The sequence below is a fragment of the Epinephelus moara genome, chromosome 10 (assembly GCF_006386435.1).
Source record: "Epinephelus moara isolate mb chromosome 10, YSFRI_EMoa_1.0, whole genome shotgun sequence".
NCBI lineage: Eukaryota > Metazoa > Chordata > Actinopteri > Perciformes > Serranidae > Epinephelus > Epinephelus moara.
Genome location: NC_065515.1, coordinates 15,640,104 through 15,659,695, shown reverse-complemented (window position 1 = coordinate 15,659,695; position 19,592 = coordinate 15,640,104). Strand labels below are relative to the sequence as shown.

At 41.9% G+C, this 19,592-nt stretch overlaps 1 protein-coding gene across 1 annotated transcript in view; it reads left to right on the top strand.

Annotated features, from left to right (window-relative positions):
• Positions 1-19,592, top strand: part of LOC126396941 (voltage-dependent R-type calcium channel subunit alpha-1E) — a 151,831-nt gene that overhangs the window by 106,624 nt on the left and 25,615 nt on the right. Inside the window, exons 16-31 of the mRNA XM_050055329.1 lie at positions 882-1,013; positions 1,608-1,677; positions 1,844-1,961; positions 3,070-3,137; positions 3,348-3,415; positions 7,625-8,551; positions 9,519-9,763; positions 10,015-10,126; positions 11,796-11,925; positions 12,413-12,472; positions 13,702-13,808; positions 14,036-14,047; positions 14,244-14,340; positions 16,790-16,950; positions 17,256-17,393; positions 17,979-18,180. Coding sequence (XP_049911286.1) covers positions 882-1,013; positions 1,608-1,677; positions 1,844-1,961; positions 3,070-3,137; positions 3,348-3,415; positions 7,625-8,551; positions 9,519-9,763; positions 10,015-10,126; positions 11,796-11,925; positions 12,413-12,472; positions 13,702-13,808; positions 14,036-14,047; positions 14,244-14,340; positions 16,790-16,950; positions 17,256-17,393; positions 17,979-18,180 — 2,647 coding nt within the window. The remainder of the gene's footprint in view (positions 1-881; positions 1,014-1,607; positions 1,678-1,843; positions 1,962-3,069; positions 3,138-3,347; positions 3,416-7,624; positions 8,552-9,518; positions 9,764-10,014; positions 10,127-11,795; positions 11,926-12,412; positions 12,473-13,701; positions 13,809-14,035; positions 14,048-14,243; positions 14,341-16,789; positions 16,951-17,255; positions 17,394-17,978; positions 18,181-19,592) is intronic.

Genomic DNA, 19,592 nt, shown 5'->3' with positions numbered 1-19,592 from the left:
ATTCCTACACGGTTCATACTACATTTTTGAAAAAAGCCTTAAATGAAAGCTGAGAGTCTGCACTTTAAGCAGGTATTCATTGTTTCATTTAAAACCCATTGTGGTGGTGTACAGAGCCAAAATGACGACAACTGTATCATTGTCCAAATATTTATGGACCTGACTGTACGTATAGTATACACTTAAACTGATATTGTTTTTTACATGCCTTAGATACATTTGTTGCTGCTGCCCCTTCCACAGCAGTACATTGCTTAGTGCCTGTGGCAGTTCTCCCGCCTGCCTCTTCAAACTGGGCGTGTGCCGACTGCCAGTGGTGGACGAAGTATTAAGATCCTTTGCTTATGTAAAAGTACTGATACCACACTGTAAAAATACTCCGTCACAAGTAAAAGTCCTGCGTTGAACATGTTACTCAAGTAAAAGTGTGTAAGTGCAATCAGGAAAATGCCTGTTGCCAGTTAATTAATTTTTTTGGTCAATTGATCAATCGACTAATCATTTCAGCTGCACTTGTATATTTTCATATGTCTTGTGTGCAACAATCTTAATTTGTAAAGTGACTAGTAACTAAAGTGAGATGTAGTGCAGTAAAAGTTGAAAGTGGCATAAGATTAAAATACCCAAGTACATGCAGGTGCCCTTAATTTCGTACTTAAGTACAGTACCTGAATAAATGTTACATTGCATTGCTGCTGACCGCCATCTACTGCAGGTAATGCACTGACTATACTGATTATATACTGTAAGTACCTCATATAACCCCACGTCAAAAAATCTGAACTATCCATTTTAATTCCTCTTAAACAATAACATTAAGTATTACATTCACATTTTAAAAACCTTTTCTTGCACTAATGTGATATTTTGTGACTTTTAAGGTACTGGGCGTCGCTGAGAAACCTTGTCGTCTCTCTCATGAACTCCATGAAGTCCATCATCTCCCTCATCTTCCTCCTGTTCCTCTTCATCGTTGTCTTTGCACTCCTTGGCATGCAGCTCTTCGGTGGCAGGTAACACTAACTAGTCACCTACAGAATAAAGTGCTTGTAGTTCTGTAAAGAAATTGAGTCAAGTGAGGAACCATCTGGGCAGAAAGACAAATCTATTTAATCTGGCAGAAAATATAGACTGTTTTTCTCTCCCACTCAGCTCATTACTCATTTCCTGTGGTTCCTGCAAAGACAGATTTACAAACATTAAAAACAAGGCTGAGGTAGACTCCATGGCTCAGTAGATTCCTCTTTATTGAATACACTCAGTTTAGAGGAGAATAGATTGTCCTGTGGCCTGTTCACAGTTGTTTTCATTATACCAACAGACTGTGTGAGCTTGGTGGAGATCTCAGACTTTCTCTGTCACACACACACACACACAGCTTTTGTTGCTTTGTTTTCCCCTGAGTCGATGCTGTTTCCCACAAGCTGTCACTTCAATAAAGGCCGGCCTTGTGTATGAACTGGCCTCAAGAATACAGAGCACATGGAAAAAAAACATCAGCCAGCCAGCTGGAGAGGAGGAGAATTGATTTCTCTCTGACCGAGAAAATAAAATAAACAGAAAAGTAGACCCAGCCCTGCTTTTTTAAGTGTGTCTCTTTCTCACAGGTTCATCTTTGAAGACTACACCCCGACAAACTTTGACACCTTTCCTGCAGCCATCATGACCGTCTTTCAGGTCTGGAAATAAACCTGTCAATTTATTGCTAACACAATTTACTGCAGACACTCACAATATACAGGAAGTGTGGAGTTTATAGCTAAGCTCAACGGTGATGCTCAGGATAGTTTTGTAGATAATATTCTGTGTGTTTGTGTGTGTCGTTGTGGGTGTGTTTTCTCAGATCCTGACTGGAGAGGACTGGAACGAGGTGATGTACAACGGTATTCGCTCTCAAGGAGGAGTGAAGTCTGGCATGTGGTCCTCTATCTACTTTATAGTGCTCACGCTGTTTGGAAACTGTATCCTTTATCACTCCTCAATTAAATATGAATGGTTTCATTTCCAAGTGCCATACACAGCACTTAATGCCTTCTTTTTAGTCAGTAGCCTATACTAACTACCATCAGTAATAAAATATACTAAAATAGATACCGGCCTGTCTCAGCTCGACTCAAGCCAGCTGATGGTGTTGCCTGTAAATCAGCTTGCCAAGTCACCAGTTCCTTGTTTTAGAAGATAAGGCATGTCACCTGTTTCAACAGCCAGTCAGCTTGTGGCAAAGTCAACTGGTCAAGTCAATTACAAACTGTAAGCTGGTCGAAAATGGAGTTTTGGACAGAGGAAAGAGAGCTAACACCAACTCCCCTCACTGAAAGAACTGCTCTGGGAATAGATGGGAGAAACTGACAAAAGTGAAGAGATCACCTGTCTCAAGTTTACAGCATAGATTTGTATAAGCCCCCTAGGTATTCCAATGAAGCCCCCGTGGAATGCTCCAAATTCTCTACTCCACTTTTTTATGTTGTCACTGTGTCATTTTAACTAGACTTGCAGCTATAGCAAGTGTCTCACTATTACTATCCCCATTCATATTTTAAGAAGCTACAAATTATATCCAGCCACAAATAAAGACCCAAAACTGGAAGTTAGAACAGAACTACACAGAAAACATAACTTTCTGCCATTATTGCACAAAAAAATTCAATAAATCGATGATCAAATTAGTTTCTGAATTAGTGTTCTGTCGATCAACTAATTGATTAGTTGGCTAATCATTGCAGCTATAGACGATACACCATCTTGTCTAGTTGAAAAGGTGTAAACTGGCAGGTTTCAAAATGTTGCAGGCTGGCGCATTGCACGTAGCTGCAAGTTTCAACTTGTCTTATGCAAATCTTTGATCTGACCAAAGCTTAAGATTGTGCAACTTTCACTTTTCAGTTAACTTTAACAGCTAAAGCTTTATCAGTCATTTTAAGGTAAGATTCGTGTATGTTTCTGGGTAGGAAGGGGAGGATCTGTGGTTCTATTATCTGTCTCTTAACAAGCAGTTAATGTTGTGTCAGTCAGTATTGGTAGGGTTGCCCAGCTGCACTTTGACCATGTCCTTAACTCAACTGTGACAAGACACCCTGCTGAATGTCTTCTTGGCCATTGCTGTGGATAACCTCGCCAACGCACAAGAACTCACCAAGGTAATAAAAAAGTGGCAAAGAAAGAACAAGCCTGCTCTTGTTCTTGTTAGAGTCTGTGACTTAATGCTAAATAGTCTTAATAATCTTTCCACTCCGCCGTGTTCAGTCCTGCTCTCATCTCCTCTCATCACTTTGATTCTGTTTAATTATTTAAACTCACAGATGCTACAGTTGTTCCACTGCCTTTTACTCCTCTTCTTTTTTGATCAGGATGAAGAGGAGGCAGAGGCAGCGTTCAACCAGAAGCACGCTCTACAGAAGGCGAAGGAGGTCGGACCGTTGTCCTCCTTCATGTCTTCAGAGTAAGTGCTGTATGCAGCCGCTCTCCCTGCCTGACCTCCTCCTCTCCTCGCTCTGTCTCTCTCTTCCTCTCCCTCCCTCCCTCCTTCCTTCCTTCCTCCAGGGATTGTGTATATAGGACTGACCCAAAGTGCCAATACTTAGCACGAGTTGCTGTAACCCGCAGCAAATGGCAAGTTCATCATTAGGTGCAGTAGATTTGACTAACTAGACGTCATGCAGAACAGTTATAGGGTTATCAATACAGAACTTTAACTTGTGCACTTCAGGGCCTGTTGAGAGAATCAGTATTTGATGCTGCCCCATTACAGACTTGTTGATAGGTCTTTACTGAAAGGTCTACTATGTAACCTCTGCCTGCTCCCAGCACTGTAATTTGCTCCAAATTGAAGTCCATGTCTCCATGGTTACTGGTTCCACTCCAGGATGGGAGGTGCTTATGATGTTGTCATGGTGACAGGGTTACTTAGTGTCCAAATTAACATGGTGTGTCCATTTCAGTAATAGACTCCTGGATTCAGCAAAGTGGTTGCTAGTAAAGAGTGTAAGGACGTGAAATAAAGTGTGTGCAGACTTTGATCTGTTGATTTCACTTGTGGACATTTTTGATAACATGACCTTGTTTTCTCAATGCTCAGGTTTCCAGCTTGCAGAATAGATTGTGTGTGTGTTTTTTTCTCAGGGATTGATTGCACAGTGCCTTGTTGTAGGTGGTGGAAGTGCATGTGCATGCACAAGAGTGAGGACCTCTGGCTCTGTGTGCACGCTGTGTATTGAGAAACAAGCAGTTTGTTGCATGGGCATGTGGAAGATTTAACAAGACAACATTTTGTTAACATAATTATGTACCTCCTTCTTTCTTGCTTTCTGTCAGGGCTGCACGATATACAAAAAAAAAAAAGATATTGCAATTATTTTGACAGATATTGCAATTGCGATACGAGTCTTGATTGAAGTGGAGATTTTCCTGGGATCTGTACCAAACAAATATGTCCTCTTACATCTAGAATATGATTTGGACGAAGCCTCTCTGTAGCACCACAATGCTTTATTTATAATGGATGTTATGAAACATTTTACCTTTATCCAAAAAACTGCAGTTCCTGTAATTTGGATGTTGCACTAGGCCATATTGCAGTTTCGATAATATTTTAATTAATTGTGCAGCCCCACTTTTTGTCTTTCTTTATGGAGGCCATTTTCCTAAAACTTACCCAACGGAAATAAAAATTAAAGCAGAGCAGAAAGAAAAGTAGAGATGTGCATCAGTTTGGGTTTAGCCATCTGAGGGTCAGGCTCCTGTCAGAGCCCATAGAGAAGACAGGAATACCACGGGGTCGTCTGGGCCGGCATCTGCATTCAGAGACGACACTCTGAACTTTAGGGGGCTCTGGTCTCATCTCCGATGTCAGCTATGAAACCCCGGTGGTACCTGCCCCCGCTGACCTTGAAGAAACTTGCATGACAGCATTTGCTCTATAAAGAAAGAGATGCAGCATGTTGGAAGCTGATGATGATTTCACTTTGGGAACGCATGCGTCTGGTCGGCATGATCAAAGGAAGAAAAACAGAAATTACACACTCTGCTTTTTACATACAGTTTATAACAAGTGATACATAGACTGGAATATTTGGATAGTGTTATCAGTGTGTGTACAGTTTTTCTTCCACTGTGAAGTCTTTAATCCCTCCCCCAAATGCTCTTGAGTATTCTGAATATTTTTCAAACTACTATTTTGAAGCTCCGCATATAAATTCCCTCATTCAGCTCTACTAGCATGTCCTAAAAGAATGCTAATGTGTGAGTGCTCTGAGGTGAGGGTGGTGTTCAGAGCTGCATCCCAATGTGGTGGTTTTTGTTCAAAGGGTATCTAAATATGCACTCTTCTGCTGTGTTTGCTGATGGAGCCCATCTCTGTGTTTTCTACCTGTACCCATATCGTAGCTCAGACTGTCTTAACATCTCAATCTTACTTAAGATGTCTTCTTATCAATGTTGTGCTTACTGTTGATGTTTATGAATGTTGTTTAATTGTTTCTAATACTGCTACCATCCTGTTTGTCAATGTGCCGCTTGGCTCCAGTGGAGACACACAGCAAAGCATCAGGGGTTCAGTCAGTTTTTGGCCTCAAAGTGTTTCTTTTATCATTACAAACATCTAGAAGAAGAGATGTGTGCAGTGGAAATATTCTGTTGCAAACAGAATACACGATGTAGCAACTAAATGTTCAATGAATAATTCATCTGTGCCTGTAGTCTTCTATTCCAGTTTTACACTTAAGCAATGAATAACAAATTCAGAACGGCTGGTAAATGACTTTAAAAGTCTACATACAGTTGTTTTGATGACTTTGATCTTTGCGTTTGTCTTTGAGGATTGTTTGCTGTGTGTCTCCTAGTCTGTTTTGTCTCTGCTCACAAAAGCACTAATGTCTTGTTTTCAACCAATCGCTCATTGATAACACGGACCACACAAGAGTCCACGTTCCAGTAAGTAACACTGTCTGTTCAGCTCTCTGAATCTCTCACTAACGCCTGTCTGATTTTCTTACATGGGTAAATGTCCCAGTCTCATCCTGTGTGGTTTTCTGTCTCATGCTCTGTCCTGTACCTCCAAACTCTCCAACCTTATTTTACTCCACCTTTTTTATATCTATTCCACTGGTTTCATTCTGCATTTTTTGTTATTACAGTCACACAACAACCTCTGGCTTGGTTAATTTATCACCTAACATCTTCATTGATTCAGTACAATGCTACATGTTGACATTAAATAAGTCTTTGTTGTTGAGAAACGACTCAAACATTAGACCAAGACCCTTGTTAGTACATGTACTGTGATATTAATTTTTTTGGCTCAAACGTCTTGATTGCTAATTTACATTTTATTAAACAAAAAGGGAACCTAGAAAGAATCTTAAGTCCATCAAAGCAGATTCAGAAACTCTACTCAAATTTTGGTGAAAACTCAGCATGCAAAAGAAAAATGATTTCAAATAACAATACAAGATTAAAAAATTAAAGTGAGAGACAATGACCTTCATTTAACCCCTCTGAACTTTAAAGCTGGGGTAGGCAGTATCTGGAAAAGGCAAAAAAGAAAACACCGCAGAATTTGAAAATATAGCCTCCTCCTGCAGCTCTCTGCTCTCTGTCCAAAACCCCTTCCTCCAGAAGAACACTGGTAGATGCAGGTGCTTCAGTAGTAACCCAGTGTTTCCCATACATTGATTTATTTAATATTGTTGCCATGTAGAGTTGCACACAGCTCATTTACTCAGATCCTCCTTTATCAGCCCATAAATAAGACAAAAAATTAGCAAGGTAACATTAGTAACCCACTGTCCTTTTGCCTCGCTCCCCACCACTGCGGACTACTTTTTTGGAAGGAAATCTAGCAGCAGCCAGTCGATGGCCGTGGCGGCTCTCATTCGGCCAGCACAAACCCTCCTAGCACTGGGTGGCCAGCAGCAGCGCCGGGTCTAACCTGTTAGCTGCTCCGGCAGGGAGCTGGGGCTTTCTGGTCCCCCGGAGCTGGGGTTGCACTGGCTGGATTCAAAGTTGGCTGCCAACTCTCCTGTAGCAAGGTGGTCTGTAGCAGCGGGGTGTGAGGCAGAGGACACGCTGTGATTCTAGGCCTTAGCTAAAATTAGCTCCGTAAATGTAACCTTTATTCTGCAGCTATGAGCATTTGGCTCCGGTTAGCAGAAGGCTGAACTATTAGCAACATTTTCTGTCCATCTCTGAAACACTTCGCGAATAGTGACACACTTTGTTTCATTTATTGTCAAACTCTCTTAGACTCTCATTTTTTTGGTTGCTTTGCAATATTGCCAGTTGTTGCCAATGCTGGAATAGCAACTTTCTCAGCAGGATTCTCTGCCATTGAATCAAGCTGTCACCGAAGGGACGTGCACATGCATCTGCATTGGTAGAACAGCCAGTATGAACACGCTTTCTTTTAAATGACCTGTGGTTGGCTAAAGTCTGCCACCGAGTCAAGAGGAGGTGCAGAGGTCTAGTTTTCTCTCAGTCCACTTCAGTGACAATATGCTCAAAGTTTATTATGGGATTTGTGCCTAAAGATGCCAATATGAAACTGCCTACCCAAGCTTTAAATGTGGGGCTGCATATAATAAAATTTGCTTCTATATACTGATATTCTGTCTTTTCTTTCTCTTCCCAGGGGAAGCCGGAGGAGGCGGCCCTACCTGTACAGGAAAAGAGCCATCCACCGCAGCCGGCCGAACTACTCCTGCTCCCTGGAGGAGCCCCAGGGCAGCATCAGGGAGGGCCGCCCACCCCCGCCTCTCAACCCCTCTAACTCTTTCATGTCCAGGAGAGAGAGAAGAAAAAGGATGACCATGTCAGTGTGGGAGCAGAGGACCAGCCAGCTGCGGAGACACCGCCAGATGTCCAGCCGAGAGATCCTGTTCAGCAACCCCAGCGAGGAGAAGGACGGGCCCCCTGCTTCATCCCAGACCCACCAAGGACGTCCCCTGTCACTGCATCGCAAGGCCATGGAACACACGCATACCGGGAGTTTGAAGCACCTGACCGACCCTTTAGCCTCCCCAGTCAAAAAACAGGGCTTAGGCTCTTCCATGTCTATGGATATGTCTCTTAACGCCGCCCTCTGTGGTGTCATACCTGAACCACCATCAGTGCTGGTGCCAGAGCCATTGGATCCTACAAACGAGCCCCCTCCTGATGCTTCTGTATCTGTGGCCATACCAGAGCCTCCTGAGTCAGACCCCATCACTGAAAAAGGAAAACTGGGCATTAATCGGAGTCAAAACTCCATCAGTGAGCGCCGCAGCCCCAGATTGAATGGCGAGCGTCAGCACAGGGCAGTAAAGAAGTTCAGACCACCAGATAACCTTGACACACTGACTCCTGAGATAGGAGGTCATGGTGGAATCAGAGGCAGGAGGGCCCTGCATCACTGCGACCATCAGAGCGGTTCCAGAAGTCAGGGGTCGTCACCTGGGAAGGGAAGCCACTTGTCGAGTCGCTCAGTCAGCAGAGAGAGGAGGAGAAATCCAGGGAAAGTGGGGGACAAGGAGGCAGAGACAACAAAGGAGGAAGAGGTGTCCAAACCTGATGAGAGCAGGTGAGACAGCTGCTTATTCAATGTGTTTGGTTGTATTTGTTTGGCAGTATGTTTCAAATTTAATAAACAGATAAAGTCAAAGTTAGAAGAGATTCATCCCAGGATGTCACATGTAGATTTTTAATGCCAGAGATTTTCAGTGACCTGTAGATGTTATGTAACAAAACACAGACATTGTGTCTATGTACTCAGTAGATCTAAGCACAGGACTGTGTATCAGCGCTCTGCACAAATAGATTCATCTGTGCTGTGAATATATATTATGACCTTGTGTAGGGGAACGCAGGGAGTAACATAACAAGTTTACCAAAAATGACAACGAGAGGCTGCTAAAACACATTCAAATGTAACGATGAATGACATTTATTTACTGAAGAATGATTCACGGAGATAAGCCAACTAACAGAGCTGAAATGGAGGCTTTCAAGGTGTCAGACTTTCCAAGGCCAAAAAAATAAACAAGAAAAAAACAGGGGAAGCAAAATAAATGGCAGAGAACCTGAAGGTTTCCTTACAAGTTACAGAGACTAGCAAGGAACAAGGCACTCATACCAACTAGTCGGCAAAGACAAAGGATGGGTTAACAGAGTTGTATCAAGATACTATCACAAAATACAGTTTCACTAATAACAAACTCACCAGCCCAACAAACAGCTCAGCGGCCAAGAGGCAACGAACACTGGTCCTGGGGGTTGATATTAAATTTTTAGATGACAAAAATGATGGTTTCTGTTGCATTTTGGCTGCATGTTTTTATTATTTACGCCTTAATTAGGTAGTCAACAGTAGAGAAATTACAGAAATAAAAAAACAAAGATGAGAAACGACATGCAGCCAACCTGATGTAACTGGGGACATTGTGGTTTATAGTCGGCTATCGATTCACCTCCTGACAGCACTGACCATATTGTAAGTGTATCACTGTCCTCCTGTGTGTCCAGTAACAGCTTTGTCTTTGTATTTTCAGACAGGGTGACAGGAGTGAAGGAGGAGACGCTGACCCACCAGACAACCAGAGCCACAGTGACGACCAGTGTCCTCAGAAGCAAGAACAACCTCCTCAGCAATCAGAGCCGTCACCTCCTGTCATCCCAGAGAGCAACAAAGAAGAGAAGGAGACGGAGCAGGAGCAGGACAAGTCTCAGCTCAGCTCCAGTGTGATCATCGAGGTGCCCAACGTGCAGTCATCTCTGGAGCTCTCCACGATCACAGGTATTTGAGACGAGAAATAGGCCATGCAGAGTCATGCTTCATTTTATATCTATTACACCTAAGCTAAATCGTTGCCTCCACACTTCAGGCATTTTTAGAAGCGGTGAGTCATGTTATTGTCTAAGCTAGTCCCCATAGCTCACTGATTTGGCTTACTGCTGCTGAGCTTGGTATAGGCTCAGCAGCAGTTTTAACGTGGCTGTGTGAGGCCTCCTCACGCCTATTCATCTTCTTCTCCTGACCTTCCCCAGTCAACAGTAAGGACCCTGAAACCTGCAAGTCAGAGAAGGAGGAGGCAGAGGAGACAAAGCCTGTCAACACTGTGACTCCAGACAGCATGTTCATTTTCAAACCTGACAACCCGTAAGTTGCTGCCGCCAGGATGGACTTAATAAAACTGAGAAATGATGACAAACATCACATGACCTCGGAAAAAATTGGCATTACTGGGACTGGGCCGTAGAGATGTCTGCCTTCTCTCCAGTATAACGGAACTAGATGGCTTGTGGTGCTCAGCGTGCCAAAAAAATACATGTGAAAAACAGCAATGTCTTTTTCCAGAAATCATGACCTGGTTACTCAAGATGATCCACAGAGCTTGTTGTGAGCAGTTTTATGTTGGAACTATTTTCTTTCTACCAAACTACAGCTGCCTCCTGTATCACCGAGCAGAAAGAAGCTTGCATCTACTCATGGTCAAGAGGCTTGGGCTCGTGACAGTGAGAGATGTAAACACCAATGGCATCCTCCTTTACTAAGCTGTAACATTAGCTAGCTCCATGGTACATCTACTGCCAGCCCACCTAGCCTAGTAAGAGGTGGGTAGAGTACTGAAAATCTATACTCAAGTAAAAGTGAAAATTACTGTTTCAAAAACCTGTTCAAGTAAAAGTTTGAGTACATTTGAGATATGAACGATCTCCCACTCCCACTCCCACTACTCCTCTCTTCTTCATCATTACATCAAAGATTAACATTATTCATGAAAAATTAACATAGCCAACATTATCTTGCCACTGTTATCTAGATAACATCTACTCATTTACTTCAATGTGCCTGTGGAGGTTAGAGGAGGAGTCTTTAAAAGCAGAGATCTCTGTGTTTTTCAGTAGGCACAGCAAGCACCTCATCAAGTAACTGTTGTCTTTTTTAGATTTTGGTCTAAAAAGTGTGGCCAGATGTGGCCACAGATTGTCACTGGAAGCTGCCTCTTTTTCTGGGTTTTGCGCTGTCATCATTGCATCGTGGTCAAGAGACATGGTGCTTGTTTTTCTTCAAGGCAGCTGCAGTTGAGGTGCTCCCTCTGCGCTCTGTCCCCCACACTAAATCCTCTCATTTAGAACAGACTCTTCGTAATAAAGGTATAAATGAGAAATGTAGTGAATTAAAAAGTGGATTAGTGGCTCAAGTAAAGAGTAGAAGTATAGTTATAAAAAGACACATAAAAAATGTACTTGTTTGATTAAAAAAAAAATTTTTTTACTCGTGTGTTGGTTGTGATGCATTACTACCCACCCTTGCCTTGCAGCACTGAGCTTTACAGCTCATTTTAGGAGGAGGCCATTAATGTTTACGTATCGCGCTGTCACAAGCCCGAGCCTCTTGACCATGAGTAGTAGTTCTTCTGTGCAGTGAAACGGTTGGCAGATGTAGTTCTGTGGAAAGAAAATAGTTAGTACATGACTGCTCTGAGCGAGGTCTGTGGATTATCTTGAGTAACCAGATAACGACAAGACATTGCTGCTGAGTATTTAAAGTGTATTTTTTGGCGCTTTTAGCACCACAAGCCGAGTGCCATCTAGTTCCATTATATTGGAGAGAAGGCAGACATCTCTACAGCCAATTACTCCAACACTCTGCAACTCACACCAAAACAATCTAGACTGATAAATAGCACTACAGGTGAAAGGAAAAACATATGTTTTTGATTTCGGGTTGAACTGTCCCTTTAAGCCTGCACAGTCTGACTCTTAGTAGATATAGACCCTGACCTCTGCATCACATCTCCACTCTGCCATCTGCTCTCCCTCAGGGTGCGTCGAGCGTGTCACTACGTGGTGAACCTCAGGTACTTTGAAATGTCCATCCTGCTGGTCATAGCTGCTAGCAGTATAGCGCTGGCTGCTGAGGACCCTGTAGCCACTTCCTCTAACTGGAATAAGGTTTGTGTGTTCACGTTCATGTGTTTATCATCTGTCTGACACAGGGACAGCTGTAACATCAGGAGCCAGTATATCTCTGCTGTTTCTACGTTCTCCTGAACCACTCTGAAATACGATTTCAATCATTGTTTATCTGTACCTTGGGTCTCATAGCTTCATCTGCACTAAGCAGCAGAAGTGCCTTAAAGAAAAAGATTTCCTTCAGTTGTTTTGCAAAAGGCTGCTAATGAGACTTGATGGGGGGCAGTTAAATTGTTGATGAGTGAGGAAATTACAGTGTGAGACAAACTGAGGCTGGTTGTTTATGGGAGGAATTAGGCTAATCATCATTTGAGGGGACTGTTTCATACCAAACCACAAGATGAGACTCTAGAAGTCAATGTAACCAGCTGAAACCTTTTTAATTATTTATCTTTGTTACATCCTAAATTCATCTGACCTTCTGATCCTTCTCTTTGATGGTCTTTCTGTCTCACACTTATTCCAGGTTCTGAGGTATTTTGATTATGTGTTCACCGGAGTCTTCACATTTGAAATGATTATAAAGGTGAGTTACTGTGTGAAGATGGTGTGATAATGACATGTCACTGTGTTGTGATTGATTGCAAGAAATGGTGGTGGTGGAATATACATGTATAACTTTTTCAACCAGAGTTCAACCGTGTCAACTGACACACAGTTTCAAATCATTTTGGCTCATGAGCCCTTCAAAAAAGCAATGTTTACTTGCGACCCCTCATCTCCAGTTGTATATGTTTATTAGTTGTGACCAGTTTAAAGATTAAGTCTGTGATTCTGAAGACAGATTGTTGATATTTGAACTCAGCACCCAAATTAATACACCCCTCCCGTCACTGCTCCCTCAGAAGCTATGTATTACCATCCCACTCACTAGTGTTGTGTTACACAGTTTGTATGATGTTTAACAAATTAGTGCCCCACTAATGGTGTCGTCATCTAACATAGTTATCATAAAGTTACATAGGTAGGTAAGTCAAGTTATGTAGGCTAGGTTTGGGAAAAGACATATAGTGATGGCATACTTTAAAATAACTCAAAGTTCACTTGGTTTTACTCAAGACATGATTGCCTTTCTTCGGGGGGAAAGTCTTGTGTTTGTTTGACCCATCCAGCACCCTAACTTGCCTCCTTAAAATAACTCTTTGTATTACTTCTTTCCCTTTTTACCTGTCAGTGCACTGGTCATGTGATTACAGTCATCCCAGTTATGTGGGTTATGTACAAATTTTGGTGCATTACTTTTCTTAGATATACAGTACATACAAATAGTGCAGGAGAACAGCCTTGGTCCGAGCCACTTTGTTTCCCATTTACAAAGCCGGGGCTGTATGTGTACACCGGATTTTTTTGGACAGAAAGTGTAGTAGAATATAATGTTTTATTTGCCCCTTTTTGCAAATTACCAGTTGATTTGTCCTCCTTGGGAATCTAAAAATTATTCGAAGATTCAAGGGTTGTCTGATAAAAGAGCCTGTTGTTGTGCAGCAGCAGTGGTTAACAGTTCTTTCTACTTTCCTCTGCTGTTAATCATCTCACGACTCCTTGTAGGGGTTCCTATCCTCATGTTGGGAACCACTGATCCATGTTACCCTCGGAGCAACAAACGGCTTTGTCAGGCCCAATGCTCATTTAATTTAACTTGTTCAGGAGCTCGACACTGAAACTAGAAATGCATAAGAAGATATGAATTCGTAATTGAATCCAAATTATCCTGGAGAAGGACATTTTTTCTTTACACTCTTGTTTTGTCTTCAGATGATTGACCAGGGTCTGATCCTCCACGATGGCTCCTACTTCAGAGACCTGTGGAACATCCTCGACTTCATCGTCGTGGTGGGAGCGCTGGTGGCCTTCGCCCTCTCGTCAGTCACGTTATTTATACATCTAATTAATCACATGCACTAGTCATACGTCTAAACATCAAATCGTCTTTAAATCAGATGTTAATGAGCTTTATCTGCTGTAAATGTTGCACTTCATGCAATCATCCTCTCCATGTTGTTTATAACATTATAACTGTTGATATACTTGTCCCTCTTTCCTGTTTTTCTCCATCTATGGGTGATGCCTCTGTGGGATTGACCATCAGCAATGTGTTGGGGTAAAAATCAAAATAGTCCTCCTCTTTTAGAACAAATACTGTATTTAAATTTCAAATTTCAGAGTGTAGAATATGTCAGATTAAACATAACATAACAACGGACAAATAAGGTGGGAAAAACAAAGAAGTGTCTAAAAATTTTATATTTACTATTCTGCAATGATGTGATGCTCACACTGTTTGTCTTTCTGCACAGAAACAACAAAGGGCGGGACATTAAGACCATCAAATCTCTGAGAGTGCTGCGTGTCCTCAGACCGCTGAAGACCATCAAGAGACTTCCTAAACTCAAGGTCAGAATTGCTTTGTCTTTGATGTCTTGGTTGCAGACCTGAGAGCAGACGCAGAGCAAGTAGAGAGATGAGGGGATAAGCGATGAAGTGACAAACTGTGAGCATCAGGGCATGAAGACTTGTTGTCAAACCTCACACGTAGTCTGTCTGCAGGGAGAAAACAAAGCATAAAAGCTTGCGCATACACAGGTGGATAACTCCTGAAAAACTTTAAAGCACCAAATACACTCCTCAGTGGGAGAAGGAATAATAGAAAATGGAAACTGAGGTGGTGAACTGCAGACAGGAAGAGAATAGAGAATGAAGAAAAAAGAATAAAGAAGAAACAGACAATAAGAGAGGGGAGGCAGGGAATTAGGCAGTGTAAGAGGCAGTTGGAGGACCATCTGAGTGTGCTAACAGGTACTCATTTTAGGATTGTTACTAATACCATTCACACAGAGCAGTGAGTGACAGATAGACACATCTCATTATATTCACAGGGAGAGGCAGTAAAGAACATTCATTTTACCCAAAGGGCCATTTCATACCTTTAAACATACAGTTCTTGATCACATTTTTAGATCCTGGAACTTCAACAGGAGCCTGTGACCCCGAGGGGGTCCTCAGAGTTACTCCATAGGGGGGGCAATAAATTATTCTTTGTTAGTTTCAGTTTTAGTTTTTTTTTTTCTTTTTGTTTTGTTTTTTTTTTCTCCCCGCAAAAATTAAAATATGTCTGAAAAAGGTGTGGCTTTATCACACCATGACCTCCGGCATGCACTGGGGCGGTTTGCAGCAGTGTGAAACGGTCGGGATGAGAGTCAGCACCTCCAAGTCTGAGGCCATTGTTCTCTGCCGGACAGCGGTGGATTGCCCCCTCCAGGTTTGGGGAGAGTTACTGCCTCAAGCGAGGGAGTTCAAGTATCTTGGGGTCTTGTTCACAAGTCAGAGTAGAATGGAGCATGAGATGGATCGGCGGTTTGGTGCGGCTTTTGCAGTGATGCAGGCACTGCACCGGACCGTCGTAGTGAAGAGGGAGCTGAGCCAGAAGGCGAAGCTTTGGATTTACCGGTCCATCTACGTCCCAACCCTCACCTATGGTCATGAGCTCTGGGTAATGAATGAAAGAATGAGATTGCGGATACAAGCAGCTGAAATTAGTTTCCTCCGTGTGGTGGCTGGGCTCAGCCTTAGAAATAGGGTAAGGAGCTCAGATATCCGGAGGGAGCTCGGAGTAGAGCCGCTGCTCCTTCGCGTCGAAAGGGGTCAGTTGAGGGGGTTCGGGCATCTGATCAGGATGAAAAAAAAACCCATTTAATTTACAGAACCCATGAATCCTTGTACTATGATGTGAGCTGGCTAATGCAAGATCAGTGTCAGCACTTATACGCAATGACGAGATGGACTAGTTAGCTAACATTTATGTACTATTGAAACATATTTATCAGTTAGCTGTATAATTTATTACAAGTGTAAGGACATTGTCGTGAGTCACAATGACTCTTGTCTTGTTACTTTTCAAGCATATGATGTACCGTCCACCTCAAAAACCACAGACAAAAGTGCTGAGGGTGAGGCAAACACACCAAGCCACACTACAACTGCTATGAGAGAAGACTCAAAAATATTTAGAGAATTATCTTGAGTGCGACTCAATTTTATATATACTGTAGAATGGGGTCCCTGCTCCATCTCTCTTTGAGCGAAGGGATCCTTGGCCTGAAAAAAGTTAAAGATCTCTGCTTTACATTCATTTCGCACCTTCCAGGCAGCTATTGGTTTCAGTTCATGCCAGTAAAACTCACACTTGCTGTTTTTGAGTACTGGTGTGAAACTGCAACTTTAAACGGATAGTTCAGATTTTCTATAGTGGGGTCTTATGAGGTACCATCCAAGGCAGGAGAGGACCATAGGGTGTGAGGGGCAAACATGGATCTCCAGTTAGACAAGTTTTATATGCTATATTGAGTATATTTTCATAGCTTTACCTTGCTGGGGAACTGAAGCTGTTGTATCCATCTATGCTGTCTTCAAAGCCACCAGACTCCTTTTACAAAAACACTAATTTAACCTCACAGAATACAGGAGCACCTGGTCTACTGCTGCTTCGATTGGTTAGTTTGTGTTATTGTGTGACTCTAGTGAATCTGACTAACCCTTTAAAAAAACCACAGTGACACAATAACACAAACAAACTAACTTATTGAGGTAGTTGTAGACTAGCAGCTCCTGTGTTCTGCAAGGTAAAATTACTGTTTTTGTTAATGGAGTTTGGTGGTTTCAAAGAGAGCACAGATAAATATAACGGCTATCCACTAAGCCACCAACACCCCAGAATAAATAAATAGTTATGCACATCAGGGAAAATCCTGAAAATGCTGCCTGTTTTTTGCTGCAGTATCTGCACAGACCCCGTTCGCTCCCTGATCTCACCACGTTATTCATCTCATGTGTCTCTCTCTTCCAGGCGGTGTTTGACTGTGTGGTGACGTCTCTGAAAAACGTCTTCAACATCCTGATTGTCTACAAGCTTTTCATGTTCATCTTTGCCGTCATCGCTGTGCAGCTCTTCAAGGGGAAGTTTTTCTACTGCACAGACAGTTCGAAGGACACAGAGAAGGACTGCCAGTAAGGCTTTCTTTCTTTATTTTTCCTTTATCTTTCTTAAATCCCTACTTTTCTTCAATTTATTTTTTCCAGGTTTGTTATTTATGAGCACTGTTGTGTTTTTCCTTCCCGATACTGATTCAGATATCTGAACTTGTGTATCAACCAAAACAGAGTACCAATCTGATACCTTTGTTCTAAAAAAAGTTGACTGTATACTACTAACCCTGTATGCAGTGGTGATATTTCCTTGTTACAACCTTTCTTCTGTTGCCCCTGCTCTCCTCCTCCTCCTCCTCCTCCTCCTCCTCCTCCTCCTCCTCCAGGGGTTACTACATCGACTACGGGAAGGACAAGAAAGAGGTGAAGAGAAGAGACTGGAAGAGACATGACTTTCACTACGACAACGTCATCTGGGCTCTGCTCACTCTCTTCACTGTTTCCACCGGGGAGGGATGGCCTCAGTGAGTGTTTGCCTGGAATCAGCGGCAGAGTGCTAATTCTCATGCTGGTTAAGGAAATTCAGCAGGAACTTTCCCACATATCATCTTCCATTCTTAGAGGGCTCATTAGCTTTTATGAGCATTATAACCTTTTAACATGTGGCTTGTTCTTTGGTAATGGTCAAATCTGACCTTTGATTAAGGAAATATAATAGATGTGATTAACTTAACAAAGATTTTTGCCATTCATTATCTCACAATAAGGTTACGCCAATAATTCACTGACAGTGCTTGTGGGTTTGTACTGTTCCAACCCTTGTTAATTGACTGCCGCTGTGGAAATAAATTGAAATGATATCCTCTTCCAAATAGCAAATTGGCATTTGATCTCCACCCCACTGAGCAAATAATTCAAAACCGTTTCTTCCTAAACTAATAGCTGCTATAAGTAGCAGTAAGTGTGCAAGATTCTCAGTTTTGCATTTTGATATATCCTCAGTGAATGTTATAGTAAAATTATTGCTGTTTCTGTCCTGCTAAACAGTGGAAGTTCTCATAATAGCATTAGCATTAGCTTTGGTCAGCAACGTGTCTCTGCTCTTTCAGGGTTCTGCAGCACTCAGTGGATGTGACAGAGGAAGACAGAGGTCCGAGCCACGGCAACAGGATGGAGATGTCTATCTTCTACGTCATCTACTTTGTCGTCTTCCCTTTCTTCTTTGTCAACATCTTTGTGGCCCTCATCATCATCACTTTCCAGGAACAGGGGGATAAGATGATGGAGGAGTGCAGCCTGGAAAAGAATGAGGTGAACAAACAAACACTTTCTCTGTGTGTCTTTTCGTGGTTAATGATCCATAAGCTTCTTTCTCGTCTAAAAAGCTTTTTTCATTTTATTTTTTCTCACTTAATCTGGTCACACTTTGATGTTCCATATCTCTTCCTTTCTCTGTCTCTTTACTTTATTCAAAGTATAGATTTACTGTTTAGTCTGTGGAGCATGAATAGATCAAATTTACTCTGACTGGCTGTGTTAAGCCATAAGCATTGCATCATCAAAAGTTTTACATTCTTATTTGTGAGTGTTGACAACTTCATTAGTTATTTTGTGATTTTTCCGATTAGCACCTGTTATACTTTAAAGACATCTGAGTTGAGCGCATCAGTTCTCTTGTTTGAGCCTCATAATGAAGGTAACACAGACTATTAAGTCTAGGCTAACAGGTTTAAATGAGCAATTATTAATATGTTTTACCACAAGGTGACTACTCTGCAGGGTGCTATTTGTGATTATTTGGTACAAAAAAAAAAAAACTGTTCAAGCATTATTAAATTCTTTATTGTCCACCGAGACTTTTCCTGTTTTAAATTTGGAATCCACAGCTAGCCTATGCTATTGAGGTTCAGCAAACTTAAGGAGACATGTATAGCTACAGATGCATTCCCTTTGTTGCTTACATAAGAAGTCCCTACAAACTGTGCCCACTGCTAGTAAAAGACAAACTCACCTTCATGATGGTTATCTGAACCCTGTTATAACGCAACCCTGAAGTATAAAATATGAGGCCAAACTATCTGTAATCCACTTCATAACTTATTATACATGAAGATGTGATCCACATTATAAGTAACGAGATGTAGCCCTTTCCAGTATCCTTACTCTAACCTTAGGCACCTCTCTTTTGACGTAATACTTGATAGCTAGCTAATCGCTAACTTAGCATTTTCATTAGGGTTTCTGCTTCCGGGCCAAGGAGCAAAGAGGGCTGATGGTGGACTGACATGTTGGTATGGTGGGCAAGTGGTATAGATAATGAACGGATACTTGAAACATACTTGAAATTTAGAGGAAAAGACGCCAGGCTTTATATGCATGACATACTTTTAGTTGATAAAGTGTTACATTTTTTATTTAGTGTATAGGCTACACATTTTTACAGCTGGTGAATGTTAGAGTCATTTTATGCCTACAACAATGATGAATGAAAATTAAAATGTTTAAAAATAACCATTATTTTCATTTTTTTTTTTGTCAAAGCCACAAGGAGCCACTGGAGAGGGGCTAAAGAGCTGCATGTGGCTTCGGGGCCACAGGTTGCCTACCCCTGGATTATTTGATTATTGAATAAGTTGATCAATTAAATATTTTAAGCAAAGAGCCAAACATTTGCAGATTTCAAGCCTTTTGAATGTGAGAATTTTATGCTTTCCTTTGTTATA